Source organism: Mastacembelus armatus, chromosome 4 (assembly GCF_900324485.2).
Source record: "Mastacembelus armatus chromosome 4, fMasArm1.2, whole genome shotgun sequence".
Taxonomy (NCBI): domain Eukaryota; kingdom Metazoa; phylum Chordata; class Actinopteri; order Synbranchiformes; family Mastacembelidae; genus Mastacembelus; species Mastacembelus armatus.
Window position 1 is genome coordinate 12,494,361 of NC_046636.1, and position 16,354 is coordinate 12,510,714.

General features: G+C 40.7%; 1 protein-coding gene across 1 annotated transcript in view; it reads left to right on the forward strand.

Annotated features, from left to right (window-relative positions):
• The window catches only part of trappc8 (trafficking protein particle complex subunit 8), a 61,939-nt gene extending 49,914 nt beyond the window's left edge, over positions 1–12,025 (forward strand). The window contains exons 28-29 of the mRNA XM_026322957.1: positions 9,917–10,006; positions 10,810–12,025. Of these exons, the coding sequence (XP_026178742.1) occupies positions 9,917–10,006; positions 10,810–11,044 (325 nt within the window). The 3' untranslated portion in view covers positions 11,045–12,025. The remainder of the gene's footprint in view (positions 1–9,916; positions 10,007–10,809) is intronic.
• Positions 12,026–16,354: the final 4,329 nt, after the last annotated feature.

The window sequence follows — 16,354 nt, forward strand, 5'->3', positions numbered from 1 at the left end:
GGATCCTCCTGCGGGTGGTGAACCCACTGGAGGGGTAGCCTGGCCGGGCCCCATGTTTACATTGCATGGGGGAAAAAAAGTCATATTACTGCAAAATGGTATGCTGGTGCACTTTTATGGCTGAAAGATGACAAAAAACTAAAAGACAAATGATTCTGGCAAAATTTTTACTACTGTAAAACTTGTTTTCCACATATTTCATAGAAGGGGGGAAACACAAGGAATTCAGAAAGATTAGTAAGGCATAATCTTTTGTTTTCTTAGGTTATAAACACAAGGAAAAAAAAAGAGACCAGGGAACTGACAACAGATGACAGGAGGGGACAAAGGGGGACCGAGAAGCTGAGTATGGGGTCAACAAATCTGTAATGAATTGTGGGCCCAAGCCATTAAGAGCTTTAAAAACAATAAAATCGTATAATCAATTCTGTATATAAATACTAATATTCTTAACTGAGTTGTGCAAATACTCAGAGAGAGGACCTAGAGCTCTTGTTAGGCTGTCAACATTTTAGACCAAATAAAATTCTGTGCCATAATGAGTGCGTAAGCCTGACTGAAATTTATCCAGGATATTGAACTCATTATCAAGAGATGAGATCTGTAAGAACACTTTTCTTTGAGATGAAAGGTAGTTGGGATATAGGCCTGTAATTTGACATTTCCTCAGGGTCCAGATTGGGCTTTTTGAGCAGAGGGTGCACAGTATCTTCTTTAAAACATTCTGGAATGATGCCAGTTGACAATGAAGAATTCATAATTGCTGAAACAAAGGGATAAATAGAAGTAAAAACATCTTTGAAAAGCTGTGCAGGTAAAATGTCCAGGAGGAAACGTGGCTTTCAAGTTCGTGACCACCAAAGACAGTTGAGACAGTGTCACTGGCAGATTGGCAGATTGCACTGAATTTTTCATTGGGGTCAAAGCCCGGGGGAGAATTTTGTGCTCTAATGTTCGCAATTTTTGTTTGTAATGAAGTGTTTAAACGTCTGAGGATTTTGTTCAATTCAATTCAATTCAATTTTATTTGTATAGCGCCAAATCACAATACAAATCATCTCAAGGCACTTTACAAAAACTAAAACTAAAAACCCAACAATTCCCTTATGAGCAAGCACTTGGCGACAGTGGAGAGGAAAAAACTCCCTTTAACGGAAGAAAAAAACCTCCAGCAGAACCGGGCTCAGTTTGGGCGGCCATCTGCCTCAACCGGTTGGGGTGAGTGGATAGAGCAGAGAGAAAAGAACAGCAACAATAAACAACAAATAGACACTGCAAGTTGGTGGGGCCAGTAACTGCACATCAGCGATAAACAGCTCCAGGACCCCAGGACCAGGGACACCTGCAGAAGGTACAGAGAGAGAGAGAGAGGGGGAGGGAGAGAGCACAAACTAGGGGAGAGAGAGAGCACAAGGTTAGTAACATTCAATGGTGGAATATACATGAGGTGGGAGAGAAGAGGGGGGGGGGGGGGGGGGGGGGTTAGGGTAGGGGAGCTCAGTGCACCGATGGTCCTCGGGCAGTCTAGGCCTATAGCAGCATAACTAACTAAGGGATGGTTCAGGGTTGCCTGAAGCCAGCCCTAACTATATGCTTTGTCAAAGAGGAAGGTTTTAAGTCTAGCCTTAAAAGTACAGAGAGTGTCTGCCTCCTGAACCCAGGCTGAGAGCTGGTTCCACAGGAGAGGAGCTTGATAGCTAAAGGCTCTGCCTCCCATTCTGCTTTTGAGAACTCTGGGAACCACAAGTAGGCCTGCACTCTGAGAGCGAAGTGGTCTATTGGGATAATATGGTACTATGAGGTCTTTAAGGTATGAAGGAGCTTGATTATGGAGGGATTTGTATGTGAGAAGAAGGATTTTAAATTCTATTCTATATTTTACAGGGAGCCAATGAAGAGAAGCCAATATAGGAGAAATATGATCTCTCTTGCTAGTTCCTGTCAGGACTCTGGCTGCGGCATTCTGGATTAATTGGAGGCTTTTTATTAAGATATTAGGACATCCAGATAGTAATGAGTTACAGTAATCTAGCCTTGAGGAAACAAATGCATGGACTAGTTTTTCTGCATCATTTTGAGACAGGATGTTCCTAATTTTGGAAATGTTGCACAGGTGAAAGAATGCAGTTCTAGAAATTTGTTTTATGTGTGAGTTAAAGGACATGTCCTGGTCAAAAATAACTCCAAGGTTTTTACAGTAGTGCTGGAGGCCAGGGCTATGCCATCTAGAGTAGCTATAATTTTAGAAAAGTTATTTCTGAGATTTTTAGGCCCAAATATAATGACTTCTGTTTTCTCCGAGTTTAAAAGTAAAAAGTTACTGGTCATCCAAGCCTTTATGTCAGTTAGACAGGCTTGAAGTCTGGTTAACTGGTTTGTGTTAACAGGTTTAATAGATAGATATAACTGAGTGTCATCCGCATAGCAGTGGTAATTAATAGAGTGCTTCCTAATGATATATCCTAAAGGAAGCATGTACAGGGAGAACAGAATCGGTCCTAGCACAGAACCTTGTGGAACTCCATAACTAACTTTTCTTCGTGTGGAAGGTTCATCATGGACATGAACAAACTGGAATCTGTCCGATAAATAGGATTGGAACCACTTTGCTGTTCCTCTGATACCAATCACATGCTCCAGTCTCTGTAATAAGATGTTGTGGTTGAGTCATCAAAGTCAAAGTGCAAAGCTGGAGGATATAAAAGTAAAAAAGAATTGTATAGCTCTTTAAGGAAGCTTTAAACATATCATGTGACACCTGTAATTTATCTTTTTTCCATTTTCTTTCTGCTTTCCTACAGACCTGTCTCAGAACATCAATAGTCATTTAACTTTACATCTCCTGTGTTTTAAGGGTGCCAGAGTTTTGAATTTCAGAGCACAGGGAGTTAACCCTCTGGGGTCTAAAGGTGTTTTGGGGCACTGGACAAGTTTTGACATGCCCTGACATTTGTATGTTTTTCAGTCGCTTTTAAACATTAATGGCCAAAGTCTGATAACACTGTGTTGAATACTCACGTTTTACACAGGTCCGTTGATGAGGAAGTACACAGAGGCGGCTGGGGTGGTTCAGCTGATTATAGGTTTTATTCAAACTATACAGAGCGCTCTGGAGATCAACCCTCATGGGACGCACGGAGAGATCTGAGCTCTAGGCGAAATCTATAGAATGTATATACCTTGTAACTTGGTCACCGCCCTACATGGCAGGACTTTTCCACAAAAGGAATTCGGACCATTACCTTATATGGTGTTGTTATTCCCTTTTGTCTCCCCTCATAGTGAAGAGCGGTGACCCTGTCACGTGTCTAAAACATACAGGAGTACACTTTACACACTATGCTGCATACTAGTCACAGAGTGTGTCTGCATTCCCACAACTGTAATCAGTACAAACTGGGCAACAATAATATCAGAGCAGCATATTTATACATGATTGTGTTTTAGAAAAAACGTTTATGCATGGTTAGTGAAAACCTAAAATTTATAAATAAATAATATATAATATATATAATATATAATATATAAATAAGGCCATAAAACACATACAGAACACTGGTTCACAAGACTTTTGAGAACTGGAGTTTTTGCTTCAAAATGATGTGATAATCATGTTGTTCACTCATTCACAGAAAACAAAACAATGATTAGATTTTAGGGCATATACATGAAGGCGTGCATTATCATGAATAATCATGTGATTCACCTGAGAAGACAAAGACCTGCATAATGAGTCGCATAATGAGCCTTTCAGTCTGGAATGTGGCTGAGAGGGAATTACTCGTCTGGAATTATATCCTCCGCTGGGTCCAGTCGCTCTTCAAAATGCATTCTTCCTCTGACGAGATAGTAAACTCTTCGTCATTGTCCAGAACCATCCAAAGTGCTTATTCACTCATTTAGCGTGCCATCATCCAAATGCGCAGAAAAAGTAAGTAAATTCTATGATGAAGCTTGACGTTTTATGCCATTTCTCGACAAGTGACATTGTCACGAACCGAGCCGCACAGCCATGACCCAACAAAGGGAGATGCACACAGAAAGCCAATTAATATGTTTATTCTTAACAAAAGATTACTCAAAATAAACTAAGGCTTGAATAGGGCCAAAAGAATCAAACCCCATTGCCAAAACACCAGGTGGGTGCATTCTGGGAGAGGAGGACCAAGGGCTGAGTTTCACAGGACCCAGGTGTGCCTTCTCCACTAATGACAAGCAACTCACTCAGTCACACCCACCTTCACCACCTGCAAAAGAACAGAAAAAGCAAGGTGGGGGTCATAACAACAGTGACAGAGACAAAGGAGACAGAGAGTGCACCCTTGTCTGCTTTCTTTATTTTACAAAACCACAGCATTTTGTTATGAGTGTAAATAAAACTAGACCCTTACAGATGTGTTTGAGTGACATGAGTGAGCATGGTGGATTGGCTGGGGTGGCACTGGGGTTAGGCAGGATAAAAGAGACTCAAAAAACAAAATAAAAATCATAAAATCTCAAGAACTGAAACAGTAAACAGATGACTTTGGTGAGTTGGGCCAGGTATGAGATGGGTAAAGTTAAAAGCGTCTAATGTAGCTAAAAACTGGTTAACCATGGGTTTAGAGGGGCATGAATATTAAAATCACCTAAGACTAGGGCTCTATCATTATGAGAACACATAAGAGTAAATCAGAAAATTCTTGCGTAAAATTAGGGTTTGATTTGGGTGGTATATAAACAAGTGCACGTACAATGGGTTTTGGAAGGTCGATTTTTTTTATAAGTTGCAACTCAGACCATTTGGTAGGATCCCATTTAACCCTTGAGGCACCTTAAAAATTAAGTTACACTTTTTACCCTCATGTAACAAAACGGTCGCTTTCATAAAAGTGTAATAAAAATCTTTTTTTTTTTTTCACTTTCATTGCATCAAATATTCAGACCTAACCATAGATCCATAAATATAAAATTTTTTAATATTTTTATGTTTTTAGGCCCTTTTTGTCACAAGAACTCCTGATTCTTTTTTTTTAATGGAAAAAACAAAATATGCAATTTTTTCCAAAAAGGCGGTACAAAGTGGAATATTTAGGATAAGGTTATTATATTACACTGATTTTCCAGGCCCAATGGAGGTTCATTCAAAAAAACTTTTCACTTCAAAGATGCATCTGCATAGACATGCTATACCACACATCCAATAAAAGAGAGGAGGATCTCTCTTCATCAAGAAAAGACATAAACAGAGCCCATTTGGCCTTTGATAACTTGAAGTTCACACACACACAAGCATTCACACACACATGCACACACATGCATGCGCACACTCACACACAAAGTATATTCTCAACCACATTCACATCACACTTATTAAGAGTCCACTTGGCCATTGATGACTCGAATTTCACATACACACACAGACAAAATATATTCTCAACTATGTTCACACCACTCTTTTATATCAATCCCAACACACCAAGGTCATTTTTTTGTGGTAAAAGAGTGCAAAGAGTGTAGGCATATATGCAAATCTCCTCTTCTATACACCTTGCAATAGAGGGAGTAATGGGATATTAAAAATAATAAAAAACAGATCCTGGCCAAGTTTCATACAATTAGCATTTGAACTGACCGATATATTGAGAATCAAAAAAAAAAAAGCAAAATGTACACATTTGGTCCCCAAGGTGCCTCGAGGGTTAAAACAGTCCCTGAGTAAGGTGGCTAGGCCACAGCCAGTTGACCTTGGAGAGTTGAGGAAGCTGCAGAATGGTGGACAGAGGTCAAATCACCAAGATTAAGCCAAGTCTCAGTAATGAATAAAAAGTCGAGTTTACGAGTAATGAAAATTTAAATCATGGGCCTTGTTGAGTACAGACCTGGAGTTCAGAAGGGCAAATTTAATTGACTGAGTTTTAGGTGTCTCCAGTGATGTGGTACTGATGGATGTTACTGTGGAGATTGGATGGATTTGCACCATTTTGCATCATATCGGACTGTAGTTTTAGCTAGTGGAGGTCGAAAAGACCAGTGAATGAGAATGAGCTTGTGAGATGCTAAAGGGTTCTGTCTTGTAAGTGGGTCGATTCCAATGGGGTAGACTTGCATTGGTGTGTCATCTGGAAAGAGGAAAGCAGAAAAGGAGACTTGATGGTGGAATGAGGAAGTTCAGGAGTGTGTTAAAAAGGTTAGTTAAGAAAAAGTGGGACACTGAGAGGACAGAAGATAACAGACAGGAGTACAGGGAGATGCAGCGTAAGGTGAAGGAAGAGGTGGCAAAGGCCAAACATAGGGCGTATGAGGATTTGTATGATAGGTTGGACACTATGGTGGATTTGTACAGGTTGGCGAGGCAGAGAGACAGAGATGGGAAGGATGTGTAGCAAGTTAGGGTGATCAAGGACAGGGATGGAAATGTGTTGACAGGTGCCACAAGTGTGATGGACAGATGGGAGGAATATTTTGAAGAGTTGATGAATGAGGAAAATGTTAGAGAGCACAGGGTAGAAGAGGTGACTGTTGTGAAGCAGGAAGTAGCAAAGATCAGTAAGGATGAAGTGAGGAAGGCGGTGAAGAGGATGAAGAGTGGAAAGGCAGTTGGTCCTGACAACATACCTGTGGAGGTATGGAAGTGTTTGAGAGGTGGCAGTACAGTTTTTGACTGTGCTACTTAACAAGATCTTGAAGAGTGAGAGGATGTCTGAGGAATGGAGGAGAAGTGTACTGGTGCCCACTTTTAAGAACAAGGGAGACATGCAGAGTTGTGGAAACTACAGAGCAATAAACCTGATGACTCACACAATGAAGTTATGGGAAGGCGTAGTAGAGGCTAACCTGAGGTCAGAAGTGAGCATTTGTGAGCAGCAGTATGGTTTCATGCCAAGAAAGAGTACCACAGATGCAATATTTGCTTTGAGAATGCTGATGGAGAAGTACAGAGAAGGCCAGAAGGAGCTGCATTGTGTCTTTATAGATTTGGAAAAGGAGTATGACAGGGTGCCGAGAGAGGAGCTGTCTTTTTGTATGAGGAAGTCTGGAGTGGCAGAGAAGTATGTTCAAGTGGTGCAGGACATGTATGAGAGCTGTAAGACAGTGCTGAGGTGTGCTGTAGGGGTGACAGAGGAGTTCAAGGTGGAACTTGGACTGCACCAAGAATTGGCTTTGAGCCCCTTCTTGTTTGCTGTGGTGATGGACAGGCTGACAGATGAGGTTAGACAGGAATCTCAGTGGACCATGATGTTTGCAGATGACATTGTCATCTGGGTGGAAGAAAGTTTCAGGTGTGATGTGACAAAAGAGTGTCAGCAAGAATGAAAGAAAAGGTGTACAAGACAGTGGTGAGACCAGCAATGTTGTCTGGTTTAGAGACAGTGGCACTGAGAAAAAGACAGGAGGCAGAGCTGGAGGTAGCAGAGCTGAAGATGTTGAGGTTCTCTCTGGGAGTGACGAGGATAGATAGGATCAGGAATGAGTACATCAGAGGGGACAGCTCATGTTAGATGTTTTGGAGAAAAAGCCAGGGAAGCCAGATTGAGATGGTTTGGCCATGTTCAGAGGAGGGATAGTGAATATATTGGTAAAAGGATGTTGAGGTTAGAGCTACCGGGAAGGAGGCCTAGAGGAAGATTCAAAGAGGAGATTCTTGGATGTAGTGAAGGAGGACATGAGGATAGTTGGTGTGGGTGAGGAGGATACAGAGGTGGATGATTCGTTGTGGTGACCCCTGAAGAGAGCAGCCGAAAGGAAAAGGAAGACTGGCATGGGGTAGATGAAGTAGTAGTTCCAGGTTTTTGATATTTCACTACTCCATCTTCAATTCTCCAGTATTTTGTATGTCATATCAGATTTTGAGAGGGGTTTTTTTTTTTTTTTTTCAAAATTGTGGAGTTGTTTATTGTTATTCTGTTAAATGACAACAAACCCATCTAGCACAGTGGAAGTACTGAGTCTGATGTGAATTAATATTGCCGCATTATATGTCAAATATTTAAATACGAAACCTTAGTAAAATTAACATAAATTGCTTGCAGCTAGAGACTCTGTTTAAACTGTAAAATGCATCAGTATCTTTAATCTGTCAGAATTGTGCTCCGTGGTGTTATACCTTTTATAGTTTTTTTATTAATTTAAGTCTAAAATGAGAGTTGTCACAGCGTTTTTCAGTTTAACAGCGTGTGACGTGAACAGCTAGAGTGGAGAACAGCCTGTTTTTCCAAGCAGAAAAAAAATCTCAATTGCTCTCATGGCTTCAGTTTTAATTCTACAAGCGCAAAACTAACCTCAGAAGTTCCCACATGCCTCTTGTCCTGCTTCGTGAAGACATATAATCCACAAGGGTTTTTGCCATCTGAACCTTAATTGACAGGCAAGTCGCGTTTCTGCCCCATTGACTCCAATAGAATTTGTTTTTAGCAGCTTGTGTCTGAGGCTGTCAGTCTAACCTGCTCTCACTGCGTCATTTTCACTCCAATCTGGACAAACTGCGCATGGTGTTGTACAAGATGTTAGGAATCTAGTTGTCAAAGAATTTTTCTCATAGAATGAGTGTTTTTTTGAGGGAATTGCGAATCTGTGGCACATTCGCAAAGAGCGTTGTTGCTATGTAAAGCGTGTCTTTCTTTTTATGCGGTGTAAATAGCTGAGTTCTCAGCTCACTTGGCGTGACACATTGGTAGAGCGCATGCCTCTGATGCAGGCGACCTGGGTTAGAGTCCAATGGATATCTCTGTTTAAATTTTTGAATTCTGCTTCTTTGTTTTCTGTTTCCTTGCTGTGGACAGGTTTAGCTTGTTTATCTTGCTTTACAATTATTACAAGCTTTAGAGCTGATAACAGCCCTTCATTTCAGCGAACATCAACATGTTATCTGGTGAAAAAATAACTGCACTCTGAGCTTGGTGAAGGCATGCATTAAACTTCCCCACCATGCAACAACTATATAACTATATATGAGTTTTAAAGCTATGTCATGATGACGTGCTTCAAATACTGTAAAATGATCCCTACAGTGCCATCATGTGGGTATAACAATAACAGCGTGCTTTCAGCAATCATGCAGATTTTCTTCAGGAAATGCCCTATATATAATCAAATGCATTCCTTACAAAGTACATCTGCACTTTGTAGTTTAGTTGTACGGCAATGTTTTAGGAAAGAGGGTAAGGTATAAGCACAATAATTACAATTTACAGCAAACCCTGAACACAGGGCTTACTCTTTACTTCCGTTTCTAAGTATACATTCTTTATAATATCGACTGCTATGCTTTGTGCATGCACAGAATGGTGTGTCTGTCAGTATATGCCACCTAGAGACATCATAGTATAACACGTGCTGTGCTGCAATAGAAATTATGAACAGTCGCAGTGAAACTGGCCAGTTACCATTGCAGAGTGACACTTAAGGTAAAGTAACTGTTACATTAGTAGAATAGTGAAAAAAGTTAGTATTGTATGTCTAGGTATTCAAGGAATTATCACAGCCAGTGTGACTCAACAGTGATAATGCTGACAGTCATGCCAACAACCAATAATAACCTTAACACAGGTTTAAGCCAACAGGATGGCTGGCATTTTGCCCACATTCTGTTGTGGTGCCTATGCAACTGTTGGATCTGCACTTTATTATAAGTTAGGGTTGGAGTTTGGTCCTGTCATGGGACTCTGAACATTAATGACAGTCTAGCCTCTTTGGGTCCACATAAGTCAGTGTGTATCTTTGCTGTCTTTATCAGTGCTCACATGTACTGCAGCTGATCCAGGACATACATTTAAAAGATTATAAACCCCTCTGTTGTATATACTGACTTGCATTAAAATAAAGATTTAAGTGACTTAGCAAAAATCTTTCAGCATATTTGGTTTAATACAGTAAAGCTATCCAGATTATCCTCTAAAAGGCACTGATTAGTGAAGATGATTTTGTCTGTCTCTAGTCTCTGTGTGGTCCCAGTAACTCTGACACTGTCCAACTGCTCCTTGGCTCATGTGGATGTCATCATTGACTTGCGACACAAAAGCGTTAGGTAAGTATTATGCATGGTCTATTGTATGTACAATGGTATCCTTTCTAACACAATTCCACTGAAAGAGATAGGGGTTCAGTATAAAAATGCATAGTTATGCAGTACATTGTGAATTGTCTGACTGACTGCTTTCCCTTTCTTTACATTTACCTTTTTTTTATTTTATAGACTTAAGTACTATTATATATTATAGACTTTTTGACTTACAGGACTAAGTAATGACATTACAATATTTCTGAGATCATAAACAGTCATGATCTTTCATGGCACAGCACTACATATGGCATCAAAGTAACTCTACTATAGAATGGCTTCACAGACACAAAATCTGCTTTTTTGGATTGGCCATTGACACATTGAACTCAACCCAATAGAGATGGTGTGGAATGACACCAGAGACCCTAAGATTGGGGCTGAGCTGAAGCAGTTTTGTAAGGAAGAATGGTCCAAAATGCTCCTGAATGTTGTGTAGGTCTTATTCATAGCAGCTTGGTTCACCTAGTTATTAAAACATTGTTGCCATTACTTCTTCCACCATGACTTTATATTTTTTATGGCTGTGTTGAAGAATGACATGAAAGAGCATGACTTATGGTGTTTTAGTATAGCAGCTTAGAATTATTTTGTTTGTTGATATATGTGACTTTGGTAAAGATCAGATCACATTTCATGACCAGTTTATGCAGAAAACTAGGACATTGCAAACAGCACCATTACTTTTTCTTGCAAATGTATTTGATGTCAGATTAAATATAACTTTATTTTTCTAAAATGTCTAAGATATCCATTCATTCCTTTTTCAGTCCAGTGTTTCTGGAGGTCCACACCTCATTTACCTGGGTTGGTCAGACCCAATACAAGTTGCAGCTGAAGCCTCAGGAGATGCTGTCTTTGACACTGCAAGCCTGTTTTCTCAAACCAGGGGTCTACAATCTTAATACGCTACGAGTCTTCGCCAAGCCGGCTGATCAAGATGCCATGTGTGAGACAAGTCAGCAGATAGCTAGCCCTGCTCTCATAATCATCAACAATGCCTGAGCAGAGCATCATGGCCTGCAGATAGGAAGGTCCCACTTCTGTGGACACAAAAACCAGCTATTCCTGTACACACAACCATATTTAATCTTGAGTAATACTGGACAGCAGGAAATGCAGATATTTTGTACCAATAACTCAAACAGAAAAAGATTTATTTAAATAAAAATGCTACAGTTTAAAGTTTAAATGCTAAAGTTACGGTGGTCAGACAGTTTATGGACCTCAAAACTATTTAGTTTCATCAGACAAGCATCAGTTTTACTTGTACATTGCCTTCTCTGTATGTATATGACCCTGTCATCTACTCTCCTACTATCCAATCTTTCATGTTTCTGTTGTCTCCACCCACCCTTTTTGACCCCCCATCACTAGCAGCTCAAACCTGTGTTTAGAATCTAACAAAGGCTAGGTTAGACCAGAATGTTGACTCTGGTCTAAATTAATTAAAGCAAAGTCAGAGACTAAACAGATTGTCTGTCCATGCTGAGGTGCTCTCACCTGGTTTCACTTTGTCTATGTTTAGTCCAGATTGAGGGCTGAAGCTGTCAGTTTTAACCACTTAAGTCTCCAAATATACCTAATTCTAGAGGAAACAGATATGTTTAATTCCTGAATGAGCTTTAAGAGTTGTTTTGAAATGTCAGCTACTGTGGCATCCTAACAAGAACTATTTACATCCTGAATAGTGTATACCTCACCATGTAGCCATTTTTTCATTGAGTTTAGTTGTCAGCCTTTGTCTTGACAAGGCTATAAACACCATCTTACTGCCCATTGTCTTTACGAATTTCACAATGTTCGTACAATCTACCATGTCCTCATGTACATAGTTGATTTTCCAGCAAAACCAGTCACCAAACTGTATCCACTCCCTGCCCAGCTTGTGTTTCACTTCTTAACATGACAGCTTTTCAGAAAATATTGTATTATATTTATATAACAAATTGGATGTAAATAGAAAATAAAAAATAATATACTGTATGTCTTTCAAGAGTGTCTAATATCTGGGCACGGTTGGGGAAAAACACTCTGTGTGTGTTATTTTCCGAAGCAACAGAATACACAATAAAACTGTAGACTGGGCAAGTGGTTGCTGGATGGGGCTTGCGGGAAGGCAGAGTTGGATGGTCCTGCCCTCTCCACATCCAAAATGACTTCAAAACCCTGGGAATTTTCCTGCCAATACCCTGTGTATTTTGTCCTAGGTCTATATTGTCTTAAACTCAAATATGTTCCTTAAAAACTGACAGCCTGACAGGTAAGACATGACAACTTTACATAGCAAATTTCAAATACAAAGGGAGTTCAAAGTGTTTTTCAGAGGCAAAGTGGTTTTAACCTTAAAATCATTATTGATTAAAACACAAATAAAATCAAGATAAAGTAAAAAAATAATGAAGAGAATGTGGCGATCTTCTGCAGGAACTGCAAGCAGCAAAGTTGAACAGCTATCTTCCAGGTCTTTCACACCGTGACACAGCACATGGAGTCAATCCTATATTGGTTAAGCTCCCATACAACCTTCCAGATAGATGGATTACAGCCACTGCATGGTTCAAGAAAGACAATGGTGTCAAATCAACTTTGTCAGTGACGGAGCCAAGACCAGAATGACCCCAGTTTCGCTTGTGTCACTGGTGCCATTGCTACTAATCTTAGAACACAGAAAGTGAAACAGAGACAGAAATACCAGCACAATGGACAACAAGCATGTGTTCAGCACCTTGATCTTGGTTGGGTTATTGTTAAAGTATGTCTTTGAGAAACACATATGCCAGCTAGGATGAATGTTTACAGGACCAACATCCTTCTCTTCTTGTTCCATCCCTGGATAACATCCAAGTTAAAGAAAATCTTAGGTGTCATACTCCGAACTTAAGTCTTCAGAGATTTATATGACATCAGGAGATGGAAACAAATGATCTTAAGAGCCAAGTGTTCCAGAGAACACACGATGATAAAGGCAGGCTTGTCAGTGGAAGATGAGAAGTTCTTGGAGACACTACAACAACAAATGTATAAAGACAGTAGTAACACCTGGATTTCTCCCCTACCTTTTAAGTCACCGCAGAACCAACTTCCCAATAACCACGCTCAAGCCTTACAACATCTCTCCTCTCTTTCTCATCTTAATGCAAAGAATGTTCGATGAAAAACAAGCAAAGCCAACCTCACCATTAAAGGAAGGCGAGAAGAGCTGGTACAACATGCTTCTCAGTGGACGTGATCTTAATACTTGTTGGAGTTCTGATTCACTTCTGCAAAGAACCACTTGCAGTTACAGCAGATGCACAACTTTTACTGCTCAAAAAATATTTATGGTTACTGTGGTATGAAAACAATGGCCTGCAGGAACCAGTGAGTTTCCAATGACAATACACATATTTGGCAACAGTCCCTCACCAGCCAGCTACTGCCTTAGGTGAGCTTCTAGGGCAGAAGCTACTATATTCACACTACTATATTCATCACAAAAAATTTCCATGTGGACGATGGGCTTGCCTCATTCCCAAGTGAAATGGAAGCAGTCAACATCCTGCAAACATCGCATGAGATGCTGGCTGAGTCAAACATTTGGCTGCATATAATTGCATTCAAAAGCAACAAAGTCATGCAAGCATTTCCTGCAGAAGACCAAGCTAATGATTTAAGGGACCTGGATTTGGGAGTGGAATCACTGGCTCTCTAAAGGAGTTTCACCTGGAATCTGGAAACAGACAACTTTACATTTTGTGTGTCAAGAGAGGAGAAACCTTTGACTAAAGGTGTCTACGTTAACAGTCTTAACAGTCTGGATGACCACTTGGGGTCTGTCGCACCAGTCACTGTGGAAGGAAGACACATGAGAGAACTCTCAGTTGAGCAGTGTGAGTAGGGTGCCCCACTTCCAGCATCAAAACAGGAGCACTGGAAATTCTGGAGAGATGCTATGAAGGAGTTAGAGACACTCCATATCCCAAGACCTGACATCCCTGTTTCTTTGGCTACACAGACACAGCACAGGGAGTTGTGTGTTTTTCCACATGCATCAGGCATGGGCTGTAGCTTACTTGAAAATAGTCTGTACAACAGGGGCCAGTCATGCCGGATTTGTTATGGGAAAATCCAATCTAGCTCCACGTCCAGTGCACACAGTCCCTCAACATGAACTTTGTGCAGCGATTTTGGCTGTTGAACTGGCAGACTTTATAAAACATGAAATTGATATGACATTCACTCATTCACATTCTACGGGGACAGCAAAATAGTGTTAGGATACATTCACAACACCACACGCAGATTATATGTGGCAAACAGGATCTCACGAACCAGAAAGTCATCTCATCCAGATAATGGCATTATGTCAACAATAAGGAAAACCCAGCTGACTATGGGACTCAACCAGTAGCTGCTGCAAATCTGAACTGGCTGACTGGACCATCATGTCTATCGAAACCATAAAGAGGAACCCACTTGTCAAGCTGATAACTTTGAACCTGAACATCCAGATGTGGACCCTGAGGTTTGTCCTGAGGTGACAACTTTATGTATCCTAATCTTGGGGCATCCACTCAGAGCTCAAAGGTGTCAGAGGTTTTCAACTAGGAAATCACTTACTCAAGGAATTTCCACTTTAATCGGATATTATCAAGGCTGTACAACAACATGTCTTCAAAAAAGAGTTCCAATGTCTCTCTAAAGGAGAATAAATTCTAGAACAAAGCCCACTTCATAAGTTGGCTTCATTTCTGGACAGAGACAGTTTGCTGAGTTGGTGGCTGCACATCCTCAATGCAACCACAAGGGGGCCCAATCCAGTGTCTTCATTTGCCGGTCCCAAGTCCAGGTAAATGCAGAGGGTTGTGTCAGGAAGGGCATCCGACGTAAAATCTAAGCCAAATCAAACATGCGTATCACAAATTTGACTTCCATACCAGATCGGTAACAATGACCGCCACCGGTGCTGTTGACCTACAGGGTGCCAGTGGAAATTGGACTACTTTGGTTGAAGAAGGAGAGGGGGAAGGCATGTACGAACACAAACAGGCAAAGAGAGAAGAGGAAGGGCAGGAGTGTAGGACTTAGAGTAGGAACTTTGAATGTAGGAACTTTGTCAGGGAAAACTAGAGAGTTGGCTGATATGATGGAGAGAAGAAAGGTGGATATCTTGTGTGTTCAGGAGACCAGGTGGAAAGGTAGCAAGGCCTATAGATTAGGAGCATGGTTCAAGCTGTTTTATCATGGTGTGGATGGAAAGAGGAATGGAGTAGGAGTTATCCTGAAGGAGGATTTTGCTAGGAATGTTCTGGAGGTGAAGAGAGTGTCAGATAGGGTGATGAGTCTGAAGCTGGAAGTTGAAGGTGTGATGTTGAATGTTGTCAGTAGTTATGCCCCACAGGTAGGAAAACTATGGCTGTGTCTGAAAGCCCCATATAGTGAGTACGCCTTTTTGTAGTGGTGTTCGAATGAGTAGTAAATGAAAAGTAGTTCCCTTAAAATTTCCCACAATGCATTTTAAAGTAGTTTAAAAAGTGGTGAACAGCGATGGTCATTAGATGGGCAGAATAGACCGTCATGCATTGCGTGGATGAAAAAATGGCGTAAACGCCCGAAAGTTATAAATGTAGATTTAAGATTGTAGCTGAAACACTAAACTATTAAAATAATAATTTCAGTTTGAAACAGGAAGTGATGTCTACATGCTCCAGCAGCCTGTGCTACATCATAATCGGCGTTGGAAAAAAGTAGTAGGTGAGTGTAAAAAACTGTTAGCTAATTGAGTGCACTATATAGTCTACTATATAGTGCTGCACTACATAATGACTGAGGCATTAGGGACCACCTGGATATTCGGACAGTCTATAAGACCTATCAAAAGACTACCATGTTCTTTGACTTTTCAAGTGCATTCAATACCATATTACCAATCATCCTCAGAGACAAGCTCAAAGGGATGGGGGCCAAGAATGGATAGGAAAAGGACTACAGGGGCCAGATAAAAGCCTTCAAAGCCTATCTTACCTATGATTTCTGGCTCTGCCAGTGATCCATTTTTCACACATTGCGCTGCTGCAGGCAATCTTCCATTTCACTCCCGTTGAGGTCTTTACCCCTCTTGATCTTAAGGCTCATCTTTTCTGTTTCTAGACCTGAAAACTTTTTCTGGCTAAGCACTTTAGTTTCAGATGTGACCCAGGGCTTAATTCGAGAACCACAGCACCCGCTTGGTGACTACAATGTTCTCAACACAAAAATTGATATAATTTGTAATGCAGGATGTGAAGTTATCAGTAGCCTCTCCCTGCCACTCACAGAGCTGTCTTGTCTTAA